The sequence below is a fragment of the Falco naumanni genome, chromosome 12 (genome assembly GCF_017639655.2).
Source record: "Falco naumanni isolate bFalNau1 chromosome 12, bFalNau1.pat, whole genome shotgun sequence".
NCBI classification, from domain to species: Eukaryota; Metazoa; Chordata; class Aves; order Falconiformes; family Falconidae; genus Falco; species Falco naumanni.
The window spans coordinates 16,881,667-16,906,837 of NC_054065.1; the positions used below are offsets into that span (position 1 = coordinate 16,881,667).

A 25,171-nucleotide genomic window follows, 5' to 3' on the forward strand; every position below is an offset into this window, starting at 1 on the left:
GGTAGTGAATATTCTCAAGAAGCCTCTGTAGAGGGGGGAAATTAGCCTTAAAATTCCTCTTAAATAGGTTTAAAACTCTGCCAGTTTCAAAACACCGGGAGACCCAGATGACTATGGGGACTTGGCACACTGACATGGAGTTTCCTGGGTAGAGGTCTGCAGAAGAGCATCTCAAAGGCAGTCCTGCCTGACAATGGGAAGGCTCCTCTTTGGCCTACCTGACATACCTTATTGACATAAGACTGGGACCACAAATAGCACACTGAAAACAATCACGTATTGAAACGACAGCGTGGCTGAACACTGTCCCACTTCTGAAGTGGTCATTCTAGAAGAAGCGTGAGACATTGTCGAGAAAATGCTACAATATTTCTTAGCCATCCCTAGGTTATGCTACAGATAAATGTCATTCTCCAAGGCTGTCAATGTAAGCAAAACATTAGTTCCTTGGTAAAAGCTATACTCTTTAAGAATGACTCGCTTCTCTCTGGTTAATCGTAAAATCTCAGCATGCATCCCTTCCCTTGGCTCCCAAGAAGTTGCAGCTATCTATAATAACGGAAAGCAAGGCCATGTACCTTGTCAAGCTGAGCATGTGCACAGCCTTATTCAAAAGTTTGTGGGAGGACAGTATTTTACTCTCACTTCCCAAGGAACAGAGCATTTTCCTGCCAAGTGCTGCATAGCAGCTGACGCCGTGCACGTGGCAGTAATGAGGACGGGGATGTGCAAAGTGACGATTCAGAGCCTGGAGATAAACACTCCATTTGCCAAGTTAGCACAAACGAAGGGGTGAAATCCTGGCACTGTTTGAAGTCAGCAGAAGTTCTGGATATTGCCATATTAAAAGCTCTATTAGCAACCAACAGCATAACGTGACTTGTTCCATTTCAGAAAAGAATCAGGAGCAAGGGGGTTTAGATAGGAAATCACGCACAGCCAGTGTTTCAATGCATACAAAATGGAGAGTACTTATTCTTTCAATAGCGCCTGTAAATCCTCTTCAGTAATAACAATTATTTAGAGGAAGTGCAGCAATGCAGAATCTAAATAAGATCTACAAATTGTATTTTATGGTATGGTAATGTAGCATATTAAAGTTCAGTCCATTTCTTTGCAGGCTCAGTAGTCAATAAAAAGTGATTTAAGGTGTGGGAGGCCTAATTTGCATAAAAAAGAATGAGAGAGGTGCCTTTGGGTTACGAAAGGAAAGGATTGCACCCACCCAGCTAAAAATAGACATTAAGGAAAATCATTTAGGCCTGCTTTAAAATGTGTTTTCTGTAAACCCATTTTTCACTTCTATTACATACTCATTTTATTTACAGATTAGCAAGATACACTTACACAACATGGAATGAAAACACAGCTTGAGGCAGAAATCAAACCCAAAAAACAAGGACTCATCACATTTATCATGGTAATACTACTGCCTCCTTGATAGTACAGAAAGTACTGAAACACCTCCTTTGCATTACCTGGGTTAGCAGCTTCCTATCCAGTGGATTATTCAGCATCTCTCCATCATCACTTAATCATGCTGTAAATAAACATCTAACCAAATTAGCAGCCCTCACAAGGAAGTTCTGTTACAGAGACATGACACCCAAGCGCACTCCAAAGCAGAGGATATCTCCTCAGGCAAACGCAGGTACACAGGATCTGTAATTCCTACCCTGTGAAAGGTTCAATGCTTTAGGGAAACCATTCATAAACCTCCTGTTGTTGGTTCTTGGTACTGACATTCTTTGCAACTTATAATCTAAAGGCTATGTTTGCATACCTCCTTGCCCTCTCTCACTTAATACCATCTTCACAAAAACTTAAATTTACATTCTGTTTTGAACTAAGTACATCAAAGGTTCTGTGAATGCTATGAGCAAAGAGAGGTATCATCCTGGATGTACCACCTCCTCTATTAGCCTCTCTGGAATAATGCTAGAAACTCTGAGTGTGAGTGATTATTAGGAAATATTTCAGCATTTTTACCTATAGGTACAGGCTGAGAACAGTGCACTGCATGGATAGGCAAAGACAGGATGAATCATGCACTGTCTCCTTTCATTCAGTAATTGAAGCTTGAGCCTGTACACACCAAGACCACAAGCAGCTATCCAGCTGACTCCAAGGTCCAGCCTAGCACGATTAATTTCTTTCTCAAATCCACCTTACGCTTCCCATCTGTCCTCTCTGGCAGTACTGTCCAGCCTGCTCTGTTGTTCTTCCAAACAACTGTTGTCTCCTCTTGAGGCTATGGCCTCCTTTGTCTTGACCTGCAATTAGACTTACACTGACACATCAGTCAACACTGGGCAGGTCCCCAAGAGCAGCACGCATCTCCACTCAGATTATCATTAGATGCTAACATGAGCTCCTAGTTCTTCCAGCTGTTTCTGCTGGCATTTAAGCTCATCTAGTGAAGTGAAGATCCTTAATCAAGTGAGAATTGCCAGAAGCATATAATCTACTTGCTCTCCAAGACCAGTAACAAATGCACAGAACGAGAGCACTTTCCAGAACACTAACAAAACCAGGTCTCCTACAGTCAGGCTTCCTTTTTTATCTCCATGATAAATTATTTGACAGAGCTCTGTTAGGGAGTCCATCAGAGGAGTAACAACAGTGTAACCTAGTCACATTTGCATCACAGTGCTAGTCTGAGGAACAGAGTTGCTTGCGATCACCTTGAACACTGACTCTATTCCCCATTTCCTAGGTGTTTCAAAGCAGTATCAAGAGTGTGCTCGTCACCATAGAAGCAGCAACAACTGTAATTCTAGAAAAAAAAAAAAATCAAACTGATTTTTGCAATGTGAAAAACCCAAGAGTTAAATTTTTACTCCTTGCAAATCACATTTGGTGTCATCCAAGACACAGCGGTTGACTCCCACAAGCAGACTGCTCCACATCACTCGGTTGTGTGTGCCTGTTGGATCTAAAGCACTTGTCTGCTCTTGCCCACCCCAAAAATGCTACTGCATAGCAACACAGTCAGCGCAATGCAGATGCCCAGCAGGATGGTACAGCGGAGAGCTGCCCTTCACACTTTAAGAAGGTGAGAGCACCTGTGAGGATGTGTCAGGAGGAGATTTCTGTTCCACATCATCTGCCTTCAGGAGCTATTAATGCTTGTTACTGCAGCAGCCCTTCGCCGGCTGGAAAGACCCACTCCTCTGAGACAGCTCTGCCTTGAGCTGTGAATACAGAGCTATTACTGTGACAAAGGGTACCCCCGTTGCCTTGCCTTTCTGGCAGGTAACATTTAGTCATTGTACCATGGTATTACACTATCCTGTATGCAGTAGCTTGACAATTCACAGGCAGATTAGATAGAAGGTTCCTCAAGCTGTATCCTGACTGCAGTCATTTTGTGTGATGCAAACCTTCGATCAGAGATGAAGAACAGCAACTACTACCACTTGTTCCCATCCACTTGAGCTCAGCCACTTGCTCTTTTGAATGAGGCAACAGATTTACATCCTCAAAGGCTGTCTTTGCATGCAAACTGGTAGTTAACTGGAGTCCAGGGACCACTTTAAATTTCCAAGCTTCAGGTCTCACAGGGGCTGAAATGGCCACTAAGCTTCTTTATTTACATATGCAGCATTAGAGTGAAAGTTTCTGGAAGCAACACAGGACTAGCTCAAGCTACCTTCTATGCTAAATGGTGCAGTCAAAACATTACTTGAAATTCTACAAGATAGCTGGTTCCTTCATGTGAAGTGGGGCTCTGCTCACTGGTGAGGACACAGCGCTCTCCCAGGTGGCAGAAGCAAGCCACCAACTTGTAGGCAATAAGGCCACCACTGATACAGGTGACATAAAAATGCTTTTGTTTGAAGGGCACCTCTTGGGTTCTCATGTATTCTCTCTCAAAACACCTCTAACTGGCTTATATATTTATATTTGACTTCTATACTTACAGAAGTCAAAGAAATGACTTCTAAGTCTTCATATTCCGGTCCAGTCCAGGATAAATTCGTCTTTTCAGTCTCTGGTGTGAATAGATGTCATGCTTCCTTTTTCATGACTGCATGCACTTCATCACTTGCCCAAAAATTACTGAGCAGCTGAGGAAATGCTAGTATTTGGTACCCTCTGTCATCCTCTAGGTACCACTGGCAGTGCAACAGGTTTCTCTCTGTCTCTTGGCAAAGGATCTACAGACTGTTTAACAAAAAGCATTGCTAGCTGCTGTCTGTTTCCTTCACAAGCAAGTGTTCAACACACACGCGCATGTTTGCATGTCCCAGATTTCAAGAAATGGCATGTGCTCTTTGAAGAGCACCCATGCCAACGGATTATCAGTCCACGAAGTTTCATGTTCTGCTCCAGCAATGAGAAATACCCAGAAGCCTCAGGAATGGGGGAGGCAATCCAAAACTCCCAGTACCAATGTAAGGCCAAGACTTCTTTTGACTTTTTAAATTCATTGGTGATAGAAAACACACTAAGCCAAGCTGGAGAGGCTCGATCAAAACCTAGTATCCCCCTGAGGACATTCGGATGAAGAGAAATGGGAAATTTGGCGATGCTTAGCCTACACCAGAAAAGCCTGTTGCTAAAACAGGAGGCTTAGCAGAACCACTGCTGACTTCTTAATTCACCAGTAACATTTCAAAGGGGACCAAACCAGCTCATTTATCACTTCTAACTCCAGTGTGAAGTGTTCCTAATCCCTCCTAGTAAGTAAACACTGCAGGGCGACCATCTTTGCAGTACACCTTTGTTCTCCTCAGTAATAGCTGTGTAATAAAGGACTCCCTCCTGCTCCCTCTCACCAGGTTCCAGCTATTCATACTGCTTTGTGTTACTGTAGAGCCACAAAAAGCAGCGCTTATGGAGCTCAGAACTCAAGTAGTGAATGGGGAAGTTCTAAATTTGAAAGCACTTAAAAAAAAAAAAACCCAAAAAAAACAAAAAAGGAAAAGAAACACTAGAATTGCTTCAACAACCACTGCTGCATCACGAGGCAGTATCTGATCCCAGCTATGCTGGCAATGTCAGTAAAGATGTCTCCCAGACCTGATAAACACCTTTAATATCAGAGCCAATAACCTGAGGGGGCTTAGGATCACTAAAAGCTTCGGGAAGGAAGAGAATTTAAATACCCTCGTGCAAGCTGTGCAAATACAAGCTGTGCAGGGGAGGGCCCGGCCCGGCCGTGCCTTTGGCTGCTGCTGGGGTGCCTGCTGTGTGGCCTCGGGCCAGCCAGGGCTGAAGATTCCAGCCCACTGGCCCCGACGACACTTTCTTGTGGAACGAAGCCCATCTCTTCTAACACAGCTTTTTCCCAGGAATTGGCCCATATGGAATAAAATAAATAAATCACAAGTGTTTTGTGAAGGGAGGGTGGAAAAAAAAAAGAGTTCCTGCTGTACATAACTCGTGGGAGCAGATGTTTTTCCATTAGCTCAGTGTTCTCTGCACACTAGCTCTCTTTACGTTTCTTGTTCATGGCATGTTCATTGCAATGTTTTTTTCCTAGGGTAAACTTCAGCATGTTACTGAGACAGCAGGTAGCCCGCTCCAGCCCCTCTGTGAGTACATGGAATAGTTACCCTAGCAATTTCTGTTTAAATGCTCCTTTAAATTAGCCCTAGGTCTACCTGGTGAGGTTTGCAGACTGTGCTTAGCAGGCACTTAGCCAAACTTAGATCAAATTACCAGACCTACTTTGCTGTGAGTGGCCATATTTGGTAAAGTATTGGGTTAGTCAAGAAGCTAAATTGTCAGATATAAAGTACTAGTAAAGACAAACAAAGTGGACATTGTAGTTAAAAGTAAAGCTTAAAATAATCTAGCAACAGGAGCTGGAATATTAGAACTCATATTAAAACTGGCTTGCAGCATTCTAAAATGCTGTGTATAAATAGAGCATATGGTTATTACTGCCTAGAAATATAATCACACATACTTCAGATAAGAAATCACTCCAGTTACCCAAAGAGCGTAAAACTATTTCTTTTCAGTACTGACAAACTTTGCACTCTGGGTCAAAATTGATCTTACAAAAATTTTGAATGAAGGTAAAATTTGGTCATAAATTTGAACCATTTCAAGTAAATTTTCCTCAGCCAAAGAGCACGACTGTATTTTCTAAACAGTAGTATTGGCATGATTTTAAAAAGGAAATAACGGGGAGAAATAGTTCTTAGGTCAAGACATTTATCTTGGTAACACAAGCAGTATTATCACCAGTAATCTCTAGGATTCCCCTTGCAGCTCCTCCTGCAACTAGAGGTATAAGGAGTTAACAAGCTTTACCAATGCTACGGAAGTTCCTTTTCTCCTCTCAAAGTTGAATTCAAACTCTCAGTCATGAAAAGTAGAACAAAGAGCAGAAACGAGCATATGGATCACATAAAGACCACCTCTCTTGAAACTCACCCCTGCAGCATGTGCACTGCAGCACCCTTCCTCAGTACTCCCTGAAATGAGCTGTTTCTCAGACTTGAGGCCAAGAATAATGTTAAGGGTTATTAATATTAAAGCCTAATGAGATGACTCTCTCCTTTTAATAAGCCATTACATTTCAAGAGGACTAGGGGGGTTATTGTTAAAAGGGACCAGACAAGCTGTGCTAACAGTCGTTGCTGCAGAACACTTGAAAACAGGGTATGCTTCTTACTATTCCAAGCATGCCTGCTGCAGGGAGTGGACCACCTCTCTAGTCTTTGGGGACAGCAGACCTCTTGTACTCTTTCAAGGCTAACTGTGACTACCTGCAAGGAAAACAGAAAGATAGGGAAGCCCACCGAAGAAATGTGCAAAGTTCCCTTCTGCAGATGACTGTATTCCCACAGCTGGTCCTATGAGAGGTGGCTGGACATGAGATAAAAAGTGAGAATTCGTAGTTCTGTCTGGATGTGTGAAAGAGAAGAGGGCTCTTTTCTAGAGACCACAGATCCATCAACAAGTGAAGTAGTTCTCTGGCTGCTTACAGGAAGCTACAGAAAATTAGCTTGCCAAAGTTCACTAAGCATTGCTGCAGGGAAAGACAAGGTGCAGCATCCATTACAGCGCAGCATATTTAGACTTGGCAACTGCACTTTCAAAGCTGCTGCTTTAATATCTTCCCTACATAACTGTGCTGGTCATAAACCCAGAAAAGTTACAGATAAAAGCATTAAGTCTATGCTCTCTTACGCACAAGGTAAGTATCTGTATCACAGCACAAAAGAGATTAACTATTTGCACAGAGTTCACAGCCTTGCCTTCAGCCACTGTTAAAGGAACGCACATATTCTCATGCACTAATTGTGAGACCCCAGTGAAACAAGGGCTCTCCATCTCTGAGGGAATGAGGATGCTTCTGCACAAGACAGGAACTGCTATTGCAGCTGCAGATGGAGGATGATACAGAAAGGATTCCTCTATGTAAGCACCACCTGATAGCTACCACCCACCTAGGTCCCTTTTGCAAATGTATGTGCTGGCTTTGTGGCCTGGCCTGCCTGCTGGAGAGCCATAAGAACAGCCCTCACATAGCTGTGGGATAGCTGCTTTTATATACCTTTTTCCAATCTGAGTGCAGAAAGCTCTAATTGGATCAGTCAGTTGGTACCACTAGTTTTCATGCCTTGGGATATGAAGAGGTAAGAGAACTGTTATGGCTTTAATGGAATCCAGACGCGATTGCAGCCTGGCACTCTAAATCCATACCCACACACAGAGACATTGCCAGCTGCATCCTGTTAAGTGTCTGAAAAGGACGGATGCTTTGTTATTTACTTACTGTAGTATGAGGTTAGGAAATCGTAATAATTTTATCTAAAGATTTATGATTCATGCTAAAAAGGTTAAAGTGTTAATGACAACAAAACCAACAATACACAAGTCATTTCCCAAAGGCAGATTAACATTTTTTCCCTTTAGATACGGGATACTGAGCTATGAAAAAGTTAGGCAACTTGCCTAGAGTCACAAGATGAGTCATCGACTGAAAAAGGACAGGTCCAGACTAAACCTGATAGAAATCTACAGCATACTGGTGCAGCTCATTCATGAGCATGAAGGGACTCTGGATGCAGGTGTCAGAACTTTACGCTCATTGCCTGTTGCTTTCCCCAGATGTCAGTTTTGGGGTGAGCTGTAATGAAAAAGCATCGGACTACCTCAACTGTTTTTAACCACACATTTCTGTTTAGTTTGTTGTTTATGAAATATCTCTGGTTTGGAAGTTACTAAGGTCTTACGAGTATACCTGCTCCTCCTTTCAGATGGGAAAGATCCTGGTACAGAGGGTCAGCGATACCCTTTTGGATTATTCCACTCACTAAGCCCACTGTAAGATCCGACCCACTTCAAAGAAGTCCTGTAATTATTCAGGCGCTGTGCTCTTCTCTGCTGAGAGTAAAGACTACCCCAAAACACCTGCGCCTCTCCTCATCCCTCTCATCCCTCAGGATACCAGAATGCAGCAACTTCCACACTATTGAGAGAAGAGGATGGACAGTACTTCACCAAGAGCTCATTAAGCCACATCCATAACAATAACTGACTTCAGTAACGAAATTACAAAGCAGCCACACTATGATTTTTCAGAGTATCAATCCTGATTCAAGTCCAGTTAAAAGTAAACATGAAACAAAACAAAGATTTTAAAAATAATTAAATAGGAAAGAAAAGTTGCAGCTTATAAAAATAAATTCTATTTAAAAGAATTAACACCTTTGAGAAAGGCACTCGATTTACACTAAAAAGTAATCATAGCCATTCACAGCTAGGTCAAGCAAGCACCAGGTCTTTATTGCTTTTGTCTTTTCACACAGCAGCAAAAATGTAAACTGCCTAGAGCTATCTGCAGGATGATGGACAACAGACACCTTGACTTTCTATTACAATAAACTCCAGGTCTTTTTGCTCCCCAGCAGCCTCCTCTGCAGCCTTAAATCAGGAGCATTAACTGAATAAAGCAAAACCTTGCTAGTGATTTTGAAGCCCACAGCACATCACTGAAATCCACATACACACAAGCCATTAAGTTAATCACACATGTTCACTTAAAGGATGATGCATTCCATAAGAAAAAATCTTTTGTACTTTAATAGTTAGTCAAATTGTAACAAAAGGAATGTCACATATAATTGGTAGGAAATGGCCCACAAAACCAGCTATAAAAATCTTTGCTGAGAAGAAAGGTGAGACTTCCAGGTTTTATGTGAGAATTGTCAATTGTACAGATTAGCTAAATGAGAATTTGAAAAGTTCTTCTGCATACAGAATAGCAAATTATCAGCAAGGTTCCAGTGGGCTCTGCATTTTTTTTTCATTGCCAACAGCTGCAGAGACATCTAAGAAGCAACCACAGCGCTCAAATGTAATTTCAGGTGCACAACTGCGTGCCCAGGCGTGGAAGAAAAGCTGTATTTCTTAGGAGCAAAACTGCAGGGTCAGAACTCTTTCTATCAGTCCTGAAATGCTGGAATGCAAATGGCAGAATGTGCTGGGCAACTGTTTCTCACCAAGTGTTCTACATAAAACCCTTTAACGAGTTTGGAGATCGCCTCTGGGTAGAGTTCCTTCTCACTGTTCTCCTTCCCCTTTATGTGCTCTGCTGTAACATCTCTACAGGAGTGTCTCAAACTGACATGCTGCTGCCTACAAGTCCTTGGGAGATTTAAACAGTCAAGGATAAAATGAGTGGAGGACTTGCTCTTTTTAATAATTTTCACTTAAACCTCAGCAAAGATTGGAAAGTTCTCAGTCTAAATAACATTTAATGCATGGTTGACCCAGTCTTATTACAGGGAAGCACACAGGGAAAGAAGAATGAAAAGAACTGTCCCTAACAACTAATATTTGTTAATGAGGAACTACCTACCCTCTTCTTTTAAAAGCATATTTTAATGATGACTGAAGTATTCTGTATGTTATGGAAAAACAGAGGTGAGCTGAAAAATCACACTACTCCAGTATTTTCTTTGTTATATTGAATCAAGTAAGTGGTAATTCAAAAAATGGCTGGGATAGAGAGGCTGATTTTTCTGCTGGAATAAGGTGATTTTCAGGTGCTGATTTCAACTACTCCATTAACACTTACGTCATCTCATTCACCACTGGAGGGAAAGAGGAACTCTAGGTGGTCCAGGACTTACCAGCTTGAAGCCAAATTTGTTCAAGAGCTGTCCACAGATGCATAGGTCCTTGCTTCATTGCGCTGCTCTGCATAGTTATTTCAGACATGGCCTGTTCCAGTCTTGATGCAGCAAGGGAGGAGGCTCGCTGTGATCCTATGGACCAAATAAACAAAATCAATAACACATTCTATACTACTTTGGGATATTTCTTTGACTCATTCAGGAAGCAGGTCTGATTCTCCACTCACTGCATCTGTTTTATGTAATAGGAACGCCACTGAATTCTGGCGTGACCAACTGCAGAACCATGTTTTATAAAAGGTTAACTTACTAAAAAAACCCCACCAAATTACCCAAGGGCTGCAGCTCAAACAAGTGAATTAAGAGACAGACATTAATATATAGTTATAAAGGTCTGCTTAGCATTCCTCAAGGAAGCAACCGTATTCTGCTCATTTGGAAAGCAGAACTCTACCATCAAGTATTTCCCACAAATACTTGCTAGTAACCCGTTTTATAAGCATGCTGTCACCACATGATTACAAAATGCGGCCCACTAATGTAAAATCTTAATACAGCGTTACAGAGCAGCTTGGCACCGTTCACACAGCACACACATCTCAAGTGACATCAATACTGTTCTGCTGGTTCGGAGGCAGCGTGGTTTTTCATTTAACCTTGGGGAGCAGCGCGCTCAGTGCTTCGACTACATTAACCTTTAGCGTGTGCCGTAACATTTATGCAAGAATAAAGTATTTGGCGCCCGTATCTTGGGGACAAAACATCCCATTGACACTACTCCCCAGAAGGATGCACGGGCAGGACCACGTTTGCCAGTACAGCAGGTGAGATGACACTGGGGAGCCTGGCTGCCAGAGGGGTACCAAGAGGGCGGTAGCAAACAAGAAGCTGTAAGATGAGATTCTGGAGTATGATTTGTCAAGCTTTGAGAAATAAGTATTGGAATGCACACAGGTGTAATGCGATGTTAAGGTTGCCAAGCTCTTTCTGTGGAGAGCCACCGTGAAGCATTACTCTTCAACCTATCCTTACAGGCCGGCCTCACAGACCGCAAGATCCCGGAGCTAAAATCCCGCTTTCCCGCACTGAGGGAGCGGCAGAGCCCAGGCACAGGTACCCTGAGGAGCCGGGAGGGCTCTGGGCATGGCAAGGGCCACAAGGGCACACAACCTGCCGCAGGGCACACGCACCGAGTGGTCTGTCCCAGCGCGCCAGCACTGGAGCCTGCTGAGCTGGCCGAGCTGCACGCCCCCCTCCTCCCCGCAGCAGGCGGCCAGCAGCAGGCTGGGCAGGGCGGGCAGCGCGGGCAGGGTGGGCAGCGGGGGCAGCGCCAGGGCGGGCAGCGCGGGCAGGGCGGGCAGGGCGGGCAGCTCGGGCAGGGCGGGCAGCGGCAGCCCCGGCTGAAGGGCCGCTCCCGCCCCCAGAGGCACCTGCCGCTCCCGCCGCCCCCGGCCCTGGGGGAGCCGCAAGCTGCCGCCCGCGGGAGGTATTTGTCCCATTACCTCACCGCTAACTAATGCCATTCATTTTGAGCAGGAGAACTTCAAAACAGCCCTGCATGGCAGGGGCCTCCCACGGCTCCCTCGGAAAATGCAAATGTGCTCTTCCTAGATGCATTTCTTAAATTCCTGCGTATTTTCAAAGACATTCCTGATCTCGTGTTCCAAGAGATGACAGTGCAGTAACGTAGCAATTACGGCTTTAATGCTACAGTAAAAGCCATTCTGCTTTGCGCGGAGAATTTATTATATTTAACAGTTGATTTACCAGATCCATCTTCAGCCGGTCCCCGTGCACTCGCTCTCCACTGTCCCCACCTCCACCTGGGTGCAATGTCACCAGAACTCCCAGGAATTCAACTCAGACAAGGGCTGTCTAACAAAGGGAAAGCCACCAGGCACTGACCCCCGGCCACGCAAAACACGGGCAGCTCCTCCACAGCACAGAGGCAACAAGGAAATGGCCACAGGAACAGCCAGCGATGTTCCCAGGAGTGCCGTGAAGTCAGGGCAGACCCCTTGCCTTCTAGGTTGGCAAACTTGCAAAAAAAATACAGGGGCTTTTGGGATTTTGCAGCCAGCCTAACCAGATACTTACATTAGCACTGCTGATCACGGCAGCATGCTTTGAAAGCAACTTTCAGCATTACATCCCCCTGCCGAGGCAGCCCTCCTTCAGAGAGGCTTTCTGGGGCTGAGTTTCTTGCAAGTGCCCCTGCGTATGGCTGGTCTGATGCTATTAGGTGGGCACATGGGCTGCTGGTTTACTCGCATCCTGACAGAGCTCAGGGAAATCCTCTTTTCCTTGCAAGTCAATCCAAGGAGACTATGTCACTGTGAGGCATCTTTGGGCATTTTGGAGAGGTTCACATGCATTGTGAGGCTGAAGAGCCACTTAGGATCTACTAAAGCATCCTTCCCTCACGAAGCAGGCTTTAGGAGAATATCACTATGAGCTACTTGTACTCAAAGGAACATGACTTAGCTGCTCCTCTCCTTTTCTTCATCAGCCGAGTAGTTGCCAAGAGGGGAAAGCCTACGATCATAGACTGATCTTGCCCAGTGCTGTGGGCTTCAATCTGCACAGCAATAAAAAGGGAACCCACGTTATTTAGCAATTTACAGCGGAGGCTCTTTGCATTTAACAGCCTTTGGCATTCCAGTCCTTTGATGTTTATTTTCTTCTCCGTTCCAGCCTACAAGGAAGCAAACCACACTAGGCAGGGACCATCCGATCCCTTCCCATCCCTGCTTGGCCTCAGACACAGATATGGTCTCCTTGTTCTAGACACACACATGCCAGGTGAAAAGACTCTCTCCATCCCAACCCATACCTGCATATCTGCTACCGCTGTTCTTACCCATCTCTGCTGGATCGCTCACAGGAATGCTGCTTAAAGCTTGTCTGCTCAAATAAACTTTGTAAGAGATGGCCTTTGCCAGCCCTGCCCTTCTGGACTGAAAGGAGCTCAGCCACAGCTCTGAACCTCAGGCAAGCAATACGGTGACCCTGGGGGTGGGCTGAAGGCTACTGGAGCCAGAAAAGAATACACCTCTAACACACGCCGCCTCCCAAGAGAGGAGGTAGGCATGTATCCTACCAGTATCGCTCTGACCTCAGGGCAGTGGGGGCAGCCAGAAAAACTTCAAACAACATTAAAAAAAGGTCTCTGAATGTCTCATTATAAAATATCTCTTCCTAAATAAATGTAGATCTTTATATCCTAACAACAACAACAAAACCTGTCTCGCAGAACTTTAATGTCATGCCTCAAAATACATGCAAATGTTGGCATAAGAAGATATCACAGCAATTTGTTATTTTAGTGAGGTCTCTTTCTCTTTTTAACAGCTCCACTAGACAGAATATAAACTTCACATTTTACAATAAAGCTCTCCGCACATTTTGGAAAGAAATCATAAAAATAACAAAACTGATTTTGTCGTGATGAGCTCTGTGTATAAGCTATATAAAATATATCTAAATAATTTTAAAGTGCTCTTCTAGCATTGTTATAAGACTAAGAAAGACCAAGTTCAATATTTTGCATCTATGAAAAAACTGCTATCAAAATAGAAATGTACCTCAGTAGATTTACTAGGCTTATAAGAAACACAGAATTCCTCAGCCTAAATCACTTCAGGCAAGAGCATTATAAGATAAGACTAAATCAGAAAAAGAATGAAACAGCAAGGCAGCTGACTGATACCGGTGAATTTAGTTAGGAACACTGCTTCAGTTAGAAGAAGATGATGAAAATAAAGAGGAATTAAATCTTCCTGGCAGCAAACCTAGAATTCTGGCACAGCAAATAATCTCATTGTGGTCTAACTGAGGCAGAAGCCAGTGTCAAACGTGGCTGCAGTAATCCCCCCTTCAGTGATGAGCCCAGAGATCACAGAGCGCCTGTGCGTTACAGCGATACTGCTGCACACTCCCAGGGGATTTCATGATGGAAACCAGAGCCTGTTCCAGAATGGTGGAAAAAAAAAAAAAATCAGATCTCCTCCCTCCTTCAAAGCAGCCAGCCACAGCTCTGGGGAGGCACAAGGGAGAGAGGGGCTAGAGCTGTACACTCTCCAATCTCACCGCCTGCTGTCTTCAAAGGCTCCCAGCTGGGACCATAGACCCAGCTGCCTCCTTTCTGCAGATGGAAAACAGCAGCACCTAGAGCCTGCAAAGCAGCCAGCTCTGGTGAAATCAGCCAGTGCCAATCCTGCACTAATGCAGATGTACGAGCCCCATCCTTACATCCATTGTGGGTACAACCATGTTAGCATGGAAACCTAGATTCTCGAAGTGGAGGAGGAATACATTTCTTGGCTAAACCCAACCTGCATTCAGTACAAATCACTTCATGTGCGTGAAAGGCTTGTTTACAGCTTGTACTTTGCATTAATTTGCTCTTTCTGGCAGGCAGTACCATGGCATAACAACATTTTATGCTGAACTACAGCTCCTCCGCTGCATGCTGGCTGCTAGAACGGGGCTAAGGGCAGGCTGGAACAGGGACCCAACCCAGGTGCTTTTTGAGGAGGGCACTACATAGAAACCAAACATGCCTGAGCTTTGCTGTGACTCTGGAAGAAGTGCTGCAGGTCTGCAGCAGAGCAGCAGGCAGGAGTGAGGTCTTAGAAGGGTGGCACAGCAGCACATCAAAACATTACAGGCTCCTGGTGACGATTTGGTCTCAAAATCTCAAACCATGCTGTGAAGTGGATGTAGCCCAAACCTCACCACGCTCTTTTCCCCAGACAACTACAAAGCAAGGCAATGAATCTCCAGAAAAGCATGGAATCCACATCCAGAATGCCTTTTACATGCCACTAAGCACCAGCTAGAGCTGAAGGGGCAGGGATCAGTCCAAGCACAGCCTCACAGTCTAGGCACCATAAGCCACTTGCTATTTCAGCAGCACAGTGGGAATTGGACTGATAACAAAAGTACTGTGGAAAATAATATTTTTGGGTTTTCATTGCTTTCCTAGTAATGCCTAGTGGCTGATGGACTCTGCAAACTACCAAACCATTTTCATATATTCACTGAAACTGAAAGTCCAATTCACTGCCCAGCATCAGGGATGATAGGATATATTTCACAAATCTTCACATTTATGTACAAGTGATGACTATCCTCAATGATTCTGCATCACCAGGAAGCTTTCACATCATATCCACTCCCTTTTCCAGATTAATTTTTAATATGCCAAACAGCACATATTTAGTATATCCTCTTCATCTATCTGTGCTGAATTTGGCCTGTTCTCTTTAATTAAGCCAAAGACTATGGAACACTCCACATAAACAATGAGAAAAAGGACCTATACAAAATAGAGACTCATCTCACCAAAGGGTAACAAAAGAGAAATAAACAGATTAAAAATTGCATAAATATGTGCGTATATAATCAGTAAGATTACAATGTCCTAAATATAAACCTTAAGGGTTTAACACTACAAACAAAAGAGCAGAAAGGCTGAATAATGTTTTGACATTTGAATGTTTGTATGCTCAAGATCTAACCTTGCAATACTTTTTAACTATTGGTGGGTGTAAATGCAGGTTAAACACACATAATACAAGTTATGTACTTGACATGTAAGAACTTGTCCTCCATCTCAGCCGTATACGCTGAGCATGTCAATTCAGTTTTACAAGTTCCAAGTGTTCATGATTAAGACTCAGATAGACAAACCTAATTCCCTAGCCCCAAAGCATGAGACTTGTTAGTGTTGTGTGCTGTTTTTTTTTTTTTAATTAAGCTTTTATATTCTTCTTGTCCAATTTTTGAGTCTGTGAGGCCTTTTTTTTTCTTTTTTTTCTTCTTTTTTTTTTTCTTCTACATCCAGAATGGTAGAAAGTTGCTTCTCTGATAAAACCCTACAGGTTAAAACGCAAGTTTCTCACATAATCATCTGATTCTGAGAGCTCGAGTTTTAAAGGAAGCACCAAGTATCACGAGACTTCTGATAAAAATCACAAGTCAGCAGCACACTCTGAAAGCTTCCTTTCCCCCTCCTGCCAAGATCAGCTTTGATGTCTCAGTTATTTCCATCTGATTATATCTGTTACTGTGAACTCGTATTTACCATGTAATAAAGCATCACAAGGTTTATGTACAAATCCCAAAGCAAATCATCCTCTAATAGGAATTCACACTCTCGCTCAGCTTTCCAAACCCACAATAATAGCTGGCTTGATCAGGACATCTAAATAGGATTAAAATGGGGGTGGGGGTGGGGTGGGGCAGCAGGGAGAAGAGGGGGGCAGGGAAGACTGAATTATACAGTTCTTGCAGAAGCATTACATGGGAGCTCATTACACCTTTCATGCTCATCTCAGAAAGCTTTGTAAAAGAAAGCAGGAATTCTTTGTTTTAGGCATGTAGAAGCCAAGGTACAGACAAACCACGGTGACACGTTCTGCAGCAGAGATGGCCCTGGAAACAGATATGGATCTCTTTGACCACCAGCCCAGCAACGTACACAAGCATGCACGCAGCCCTACTGCTGCACCCCAGCCCCCTTTGCTGAAGAAAATAAAAGTTCTCTCTCACAAAAGCATACATTTAGGATGGGAAAGCACAGATCTTGTTTCCTCACCAGAATCGGTATCATGAGCATCTGGGAGTGTGAGATGCAGTCCATTATGCTTTTTGATCACTGGTGTTTCGGTCACACTACTTCCTTTCTCAGAGCCACTGTAAAGAAACAAAACTGTGTTACCTGGCCATCTTTCAGCAGAGAGACAATGTTCCCCTCGAAGCAGGCAATAGTTTCGTCTAGCTACCACTAGAACTGAAAACTCAAGCTTTAACTGTCGCAGGCTGGCAGCTTCTTGAACGTGCTGTTCTACACCCCCACACTGCCAACGGACAGGCAGCTCAGAGAGACAGCGCACAGCAAGGGTTGCAGGGCACATGCCAGTATCAGTTTATTTGGCTGTTGCAAACCACTGGACAAGGAACATGTTGGCAGCTAGAAGCCAGACCAGAGGAAGCCAACCAGCAGCCCCAAGCCCAGGAAGAACCACCATCCCTTGGTCTTGCCTGCAGAAGGATTTGTTCACAGCTCTGTTGTGCGGATCCTTTTGAAACAGACCAATTACCACCTTCCACCCAAGTGCTAACTTTTCATTTCAAAGGGATTATTTTCTCCTGTTCCACCTTTGTTCTGTGGAAACAGAGGAGGAAGATAAAAGCTACCACACAGCACCACTTTATGAAAGAAGGACTATCCGGTCTGCTCTTCTACTACACTTCTGTCCTCACAGGAAAGGGAAACTCAAAAAAACCCCACCCAAAATCATGTGCCCAACAACAACAACAAAATAATCACTTAATGCAGATCTTCTGAGCCTTCCTGTCACCCCATGGTGACATGATGACATCATGACCCCATCCCCCCAGGATTAGATAGTGATATCTCCTCTCATCACCCAGTAAGGGACAAAATATCAAAAGGAGAAGTGACTGCCTGGTTACTTTCTCTGGTACATTTCCAAGCCTGCAGCTCAGCCTCTGGAGAACGTTCCTCCCAGGAAACAAGCTGTGACAGAATCATGATCGCTGTGGATGCCCCATCTTCCAGTCTCATCAGTCCTGTGGTAGGGATTGCACAGGATTCCCTCGAATTGGCATTTATCTAGCAAAAGAATTAGCTTGGGACTGCTATTTGTTTTAAACATGATTGTTCTGTTATCACAGAAAACAACAGTGAAAGATAAAACAAGTCTTGTCCTTCCCTGCTAACAATCTAGGACTGAAAGGCACTTAGTGTTCTTCATCATGGTGGTAATCACATTTACAGTAGCTAATTAACCTTTTACTTGGGTTTTGGGATCACACATTACTGTTTCTATTAATGGACTCTGAATTCTCGGACATTTGAGTGTTTGCATAAATCTCCAGCCTTGACTGGGTCTCCCCATCTTCCATACTGGTTTCCACAATGATACCCCCCATTTGAGACTATCGTGTGGTGACAGATACAGGGGAAAATTAAATTCTGTCCTGTGCCCCAGCCTAATCCAGCCAGGATTAACCCAAGTGTAGATGCCCTGGCTGGGGGCTGCTGGTGGAACCGTAGGGGCATTTCTGTCTTACTGGTGTGTTGCGTACACAGGAACGTGGCAGCTGCACTTCAAAATACTACGCCCATGAGGCGAGCGCTGCTTTGGTGCGGCAGCCATCACCACCAAGGCACTATTCACACTGGTTTACACGCTATACTCTTACACAAAGGAGGGGTGAGTAGATGGGTGGATGGCATAAGGCTGACCACAGCAAAAACTGACTGCAGGAAAGCAGCATTCGGAGAAAGCTTGATCAGATGCCTTCAGTTAACAGAACGCACCTCAGTGCAGTCAACAGCATGGCCTTTTAACTGGGAAAAGAGACTGAAAAATCCCAGCCGAAAAATCGAGTGCATTGTGCAAAACAGCCACTCCCAATGGCTTTATCCGTCACCCTGGAGAAGGGCTGAAAACTAACTACTCCTTCAAAGCTGCAGTACGAGGCCTTCAGCCAAGAAAGCTTTTCCATGCACCACAGAAGGGACAGTAGCCAGATGATTTGCCTTCCGCATACAGCACTGGAAAGGCTGACAGTGGGACACGTTGCCACTCCGCTGCCCATGTTTTTAAAGAGGTAGTTGAGACAGTGGATAAGATGGTGAGAAAAACTGCTGAAGGGAACACTTGGTTGTAAAAGGCTGCAGAGGCACCAGTTTATCAGAGAGAAGACAAGAGGGGACTTCAGCGTGGCACATCAATAGCTGCCTGGGGAGAACGTGCTGGGCCCTGAAAGACTCTTAAACCTAGCAAAGTCATAGTAAGTTTGCAAAGCCAGGAAATGTGGGCCACACAAAAGCAGCCAAATGTAATTAAAGTGCAATAAACAGGTGATTTAACTGCTGATTGAACTAGTAAAGAGTATTGGGTGCAACAGCTCTCAACTTTATGTAAATACAGGCTTCTCTTTTCCAAGAGGCCCTAAAAATGCCTGCGCCCAAGTCTCAGTGATAAGAATTCCCTCCAAGTTCCTTTGCAAGCCCAACCCGGAATATTTTACATATTTGTTAGCTCATACTGCTGCAACTTGCTTAATACAAAGGGGCTTCCTAGGTCATTGAATCCAGTCTAAAACTGCAGGTACCAAGTTCGTTCTTATTACCTTTCAGACAATACTTCACAATAGAAAATGCTCTACAACTTTTTTTTTTTTGAGAAAGCCAAACAGTCCCACTGGGAATAGCAGTGAAATACACACTGGAGTTCCTAAAAGCAAAAGCAAAGCAATTTGTTTTGTTTAGGCTTCTATGGCTAAAGCTTATCAAAAGCCTCTAAAAGCTATTGCATCTCGGGTTTTTAAGTATAACAGCCAAAGCACAGCTTGGGATCCAAATGCAGTCCAAATGGCTGAACTATTTATTTATGTGTTTTCCAATGTACTCTCTTCAGTCGCAGGCTTACAGCCCCCCTCCCCCGCAAGAGTAAATCTTAGTTATATTGTTCAGTGTGGATTTGATCAGCTTCATGAGGACTACTCATGGGTATAAAGATTATTCATGTGAGAGGTACACGATTGAATTCTTAGCTAAAAAGCCTAAGGCCTAAGGAAATCAATGATTCCAGCCTGTAAGAGACCATTTCTCTGCTGCTATGTAAATATCTTGATTTTTGTGTTTGGTCTGCTGCTCATTAGCTAAACCAACAAGGAATTACTAATAATCCCTCAAGGACGACTTGTATATAGACATGCATCATTCTGTACATATACTTCTGGTGTTTATAAAGCTTATGTAAATGCGTACAGAGATTGGGGAGCAATACAAGCTTCATCAGTCTCCTGTCATGACTGTTGCCACCAAGCATGCTGTCCTTCCCATCAAACACAACCTCTATGGACATTACAGGTTAGAGATAAATATAGGCTTGGGATAACATTCCCAAGACAATTGTACAGTGGTATCATGACTAGGACAATATCCAAAGGGTGTGGGAAGACAGAAAACCCAACCTGGAAACTTCTACACTTTCTACACTTTTCTTTTTGGAGGCAAAGCAGATGAGAGGGAAGGAATGAAGAGGGAACCTAGCACTGCTTAAATGCAGATTTACTAGGACAAAGGAAGGGAGAAAGATGCTACATCCTCCACTCCTTTCCTTGCCCAGTTAGCACCAGGCTGTGCAACCAGCATGCAACCACAGCATATGATAGTGTTGGCTGTGTGCCTTTCCTTGGCTTACTCAGTTCAGGACTGTGTCACCCCCCACACATTCCTGGGTGGTGCCAACTACTGCAGACTGTGAACAATAGCTGGTGGATGCTCAGCAATATTAGGGAAAAAATCATAAATCTACCCTCCGTTCTGGATATCTGAATATGGATAGAGGTGTTTAGACATTCAGATCAGAACCTTTTGGTTCAACCCGCTTCTTCAATCCTAAAAATCTTGAGGTTTTGGTTTGTTTTGTTGGGGGTTTTTTGTTGTTTTGTGGCCTTTTTTTTAAGTCATGGCTATTAAAATCTTGCCATTTTTTTTAATCACAGCTTGAAATATTACTTACGTGTCTTTTTAAACAGTACTGTTTATCACTGTTTTTGCAAAATAACTTAAGTATCTAGACAATTAAAGAAGATGACTACACCTTCATTATGAAATCTGAACTTGTTAACACAACAGAAAAAGCCTACCTGTGCTGTAAAGCATTAAATACCATCTGCCACATCTGCAACATATGTCTGCATGTCACCAGAGCCTCTTCAGGTCCTTTGTGTATCCATTCCAGTTTTACTTTGGTGAAGAGTAAGCTGCAAGATGAAAAAGAACAACTTCTATTTTATTGACATCTCATAAATGTGGAGAATCAGTACCATTCTAGCGAGATCCTGGCACCCAGCATTTTTACTTGCTTTGTATGTGCAGCAATAAAAGAAAACACTGTAGCACAAAACATTTCATATGGCTCAACTTTGATTCCTCACAAGGAGATGAGAGGATTAACAATATTCCTCAGCTGCAGTCAAATTTGCGTCACAAAGCTGGCAGGACAGTGTTAAAAGCAATGCACTGCAAAGCTAACAAGGTGAAACAGAGTCACTCTCATTTTATTTTGGACAGCATTAAGAACAGAATAAAAAGGAATTGCCATAATACATATGCCAGACTGTTTTCTTAGTCTGGCATCTTCTTATAGCACTGGCTTATATAATAAATTTCAGACAAAACCCCCAACACACTTAATATATGCAGATAATTATGTAATGCCTCACAGGAAGGAATTGCTTTTTCTTAACCCCAGCTGGCAACCATCTCGTGCTCCCAGGCAAGGCAGCTGATAGCCCCTGTACATTCTTGTTCTAGGTAGCGTAACTGCTGCTACTATTCTTATACCTAGAGAATACGAATATGTACTTGCATAGCACGCTGGAATTCAGCAGTATTAGGTCAAGCAGAGGTTAGAAGACAGATTTGGCAATGACACAACCTACCTTTTGTTGCTAGCGTAGCTTTTAACACCATCCTTCACAACACCCACTTTTGGTTTTTTTTTTTTTTTAACTGCTAAGATGATTTAATTTATTTCTTATTTACTAATGTAAATTTACTTATCTGCTTTGATGCTTTCATGAAGTCCAAGATCTACACATTTTGAATTGGCTCAATATGGCTAGTGATTAATCCACTGTATAGCACATACACACATGCACACAACCTTAACAGTTGAATGCTAAAAATCCTAAAAGCTGCTTTGTGAATGTGATTTGCAGGCTCCTGGGGAATTCAAACAACTTCAGAAAGAGACAAAGGCAACTGCATAGATGATGTTAGAGAAAACTTTGCAGCTGAATAAGAGATCTTTCATTTGCAGTAATAAGAAATCTGCAGCTGACTCTGTGGTGCATATCTACCAAAATGCACTAAAACGGCAGTCCCATTCTGAACTAACAAACATTAGTGGGTTTCTGGGTGGAGGGTTGTATGGGTGTGCGTGCTCTATCAACTGCTATAGGGAAGTCTGCTCATGGCTGCTGCTACAGCTTGACCTCACAGGACAAGCATTCAACTAAACTCCCCAGGTACAAACTTAGGCTAGGAAAGAAAGATCAAGTTTTATAATCAAGGGAATTTGTCTTTTCCTTTACTATTTTATATCCCTACTGTATGTTTACCTTTGATTTTCTTGTTACTCATCTGAGCAAAACAAATACTAATAAAAACATTCCCTGCTTTCAGAGATGCTGACCCCCTAACTGAAAGGGAGTGCCCTTATGATGATTCAGGTAGTTATTTTTGGCTAGATCCATGGACTAATCAAAAATTCTGCTGGGACAAAGAATATCACAGTCAACACACTCTTAATAGAAACGAAACTGAATTCAAAGGACTGGTTAGCAATGGGAACTGGCCGGTGATGCATGCTGCTCTGTATCCCTTACTTGACTGGGCTCACAGGAACAAAGCTTGTTTTAATGCGAAAGAATATAAAATCAAACGCCTACGAGCAAGGAACAGATATAACACTAGAGAGATGGGAGGTTATACCCCGGAGTGCAATGGTGTTATAAAAGAGAGCTTCATGAATGTGAAGTTCCTGAACAACAATCCAGTTAAGAGGTCTAGCATCCATATACAGAAGCACAATCAAGTAGGAGCTGGAAGATGCGGTTATTCCTGCCCACAGCATCAGTAAGACTCTTACTACAATCCTGTTTCTAGTTCCTGCTCTTTAACTCCAGAAGACACCTAAAAATGGGATGAGGTTCAGAGAAAGATTATGCAGGTGATCTGAGGGCTACAGAAAAATGTCTTTTATCACAGGCTTAAGAAGTTCAGTTTATTTGGTTTAACTAAGAAGCAGGGAAGAAATTATTTTGCCCAAGACTGCAAGCACCCACACGAAGTATATGATTGTGAGTCTTTGATCTAAAAGAAAAGGTATCAGAAAATCCAAGCATTTGTTGAAAGCTGAAACCAGTCAAATGGAGATGTGTAAGTAAATGCAGACATATAACTATCAAAGAAAAGAATCTATGCAGCAACTACATTGTGTGCCCAGTAAATTCTGTAGTCTTTAAAGCCTTTCAGCAAGAAAGGACAACATCTGGAAAGGAACGGTAATCCACAAACAGAAGCTATGGCTTTGATGCAAGGCTTATGAGAGAGCTTCCTCGGACTGCGCTCTGCAGAGGGGTGAGACTGCATCGCCACCTTCATTCTGGCAATTGCTCTACTAAAAATATTCTACTCATCCAAGAAACAAGCACATTGAACAATCTATGCTATTGTAAGCATACAGAGTATTTTTTTAAACCACTATAAACTTTAAAAATCAAAGACCAGCAAAAGCACTGTACAATCCTCCTTGCAGCAGAGGAGTGGTGGTCAAAGAGCCTGAACCCTCGAGAACAGTCTGTTATATCCCTGAATAACTCCATGCTTTTGAACGCTACAAGGTACCACTCCAATATTAATGAAATACAAAAATATAGGAAAGAAGAATCTATTATACACATAAGGGTTATAGTAAGGGTTCCTTCTCCCTTTCACATTAGTAGGCATACAGACAGCTTAGTTATCAGCAGGCAATTACAATCACTACACAGTATATTTAAACATTAAAAAGACAAACACATCAAGTTCTTCTCTCCATCACTCTGCTGTTTACTGCTTACATTCAACTTCGGATGAAGACTCAATGTTCCGTCTCAGGAGAGAGATAACAACTAGTGAAACAGGAAAAAAGCAAATCTCTCGCACAAACATAACAAAGGCTCAGCACAACATTATCACTAGTCATACAGCACACAAAGGTTAAAAAAACCCCACATGCAAATCCAACAACTGTCTCTGCAGTGCAACACTACCAGATCCCAGAGATACCATGCACTGTTAGCTGTTGTGGTAATTCACCTTTGGAATAGTACTGCTCACGTTATCATGTAATAATATAGTGAAGCAAACTGAAAGGCAAATAGGAAGAATGTAAGGGGCAAAAGGAATCAAACCATACTGACAGCAGTAGTAAACAATGCAATTAAACATGATAATTAGAAGATGGAAATACAAACAGAACATTAGGCCGTGCTATACATTATTTGTATTTCTCAGCTTCTAGTAAGTTTTTTAACAGCAAAACCAGACAAATAAAAATACAGGAAAACCACTGAAGTGATGTAGTATCACTTATCTTCAGCTTATCATTTTATTACCGAGACAGCACTCTTCCTACAAATAAATCAATGAGTACTGTGTCATATCAGTGTCTGTGCACAACTCTCGGGCATAAACAAAAATTATGTATGCACAGATCTCACCTTATTATATTTTCTTAATATCATTTTACTGTACTTTTGTATGATGCTTGCGGTATTAAGCAGAGCAAGCTCCTAAAGAGATTCAACATATAAAAATAGCCCCAAGTTTATTAATACAGTCGTTGGTAATTCTGTTAGCCTCTGAAAATGAAAACAGATTTGGGCTAAAGCAAACATACAAACTGCTACTACATAGGCACAGAAAGAGAGAGTGAAAAATCCACAAGCCATTCCTGTAATTTGTATAATTTCAAGGACAGTAACAATGGAATATAACCACTGCTCACTCTTGACACCAGAGTCTAAGCTCCTGCTCAGAAGACGTCTTCTTTTACCATGCATGTGAACAGTATGCAAAAGGCTTCTATTCCCTGATGTACCGTCCCTTTACAAGCAAATTTACGTATCTATCACAGTAACTTTAACTCTGGAAAATAAAAGTCTGCATACAGTTGACTTTGATGAGATATGAAGCTCTGAAAATTCAAAATTAGTTTTCCCAGGTATCAAAATTCCAGTAGTATAAATGACAAATATCAGTTTTATGTGCCATGCATTGACAAAGTAAGGATTGGAATACTGGAAGGCCTATGCAAATTTTCAGTAGCAAGCAAGCTACTTCGGTTGGTTTCAGAAGGTGTTCAATATTTGTTTTCATGAAGACTGATTTGAGCTGCTGATACTCACCACGTCTCAAGGCCTGGCCAAAAACACCTACCCAGCCCTCCTGAGTGCCTTCTAATCTTAAA

At 42.8% G+C, this 25,171-nt stretch overlaps 1 protein-coding gene across 4 annotated transcripts in view; it reads right to left on the reverse strand.

Moving 5' to 3' along the window:
• The window catches only part of TTC7A (tetratricopeptide repeat domain 7A), a 172,238-nt gene that overhangs the window by 41,786 nt on the left and 105,281 nt on the right, over window positions 1-25,171 (reverse strand). For all 4 annotated transcript variants that reach the window (XM_040611419.1, XM_040611418.1, XM_040611417.1 and 1 more), the window contains 3 exons: window positions 20,799-20,915; window positions 16,705-16,802; window positions 10,101-10,235 (listed from right to left, as the gene is read on the reverse strand). In XM_040611419.1, the coding sequence (XP_040467353.1) occupies window positions 10,101-10,235; window positions 16,705-16,802; window positions 20,799-20,915 (350 nt within the window). The remainder of the gene's footprint in view (window positions 1-10,100; window positions 10,236-16,704; window positions 16,803-20,798; window positions 20,916-25,171) is intronic.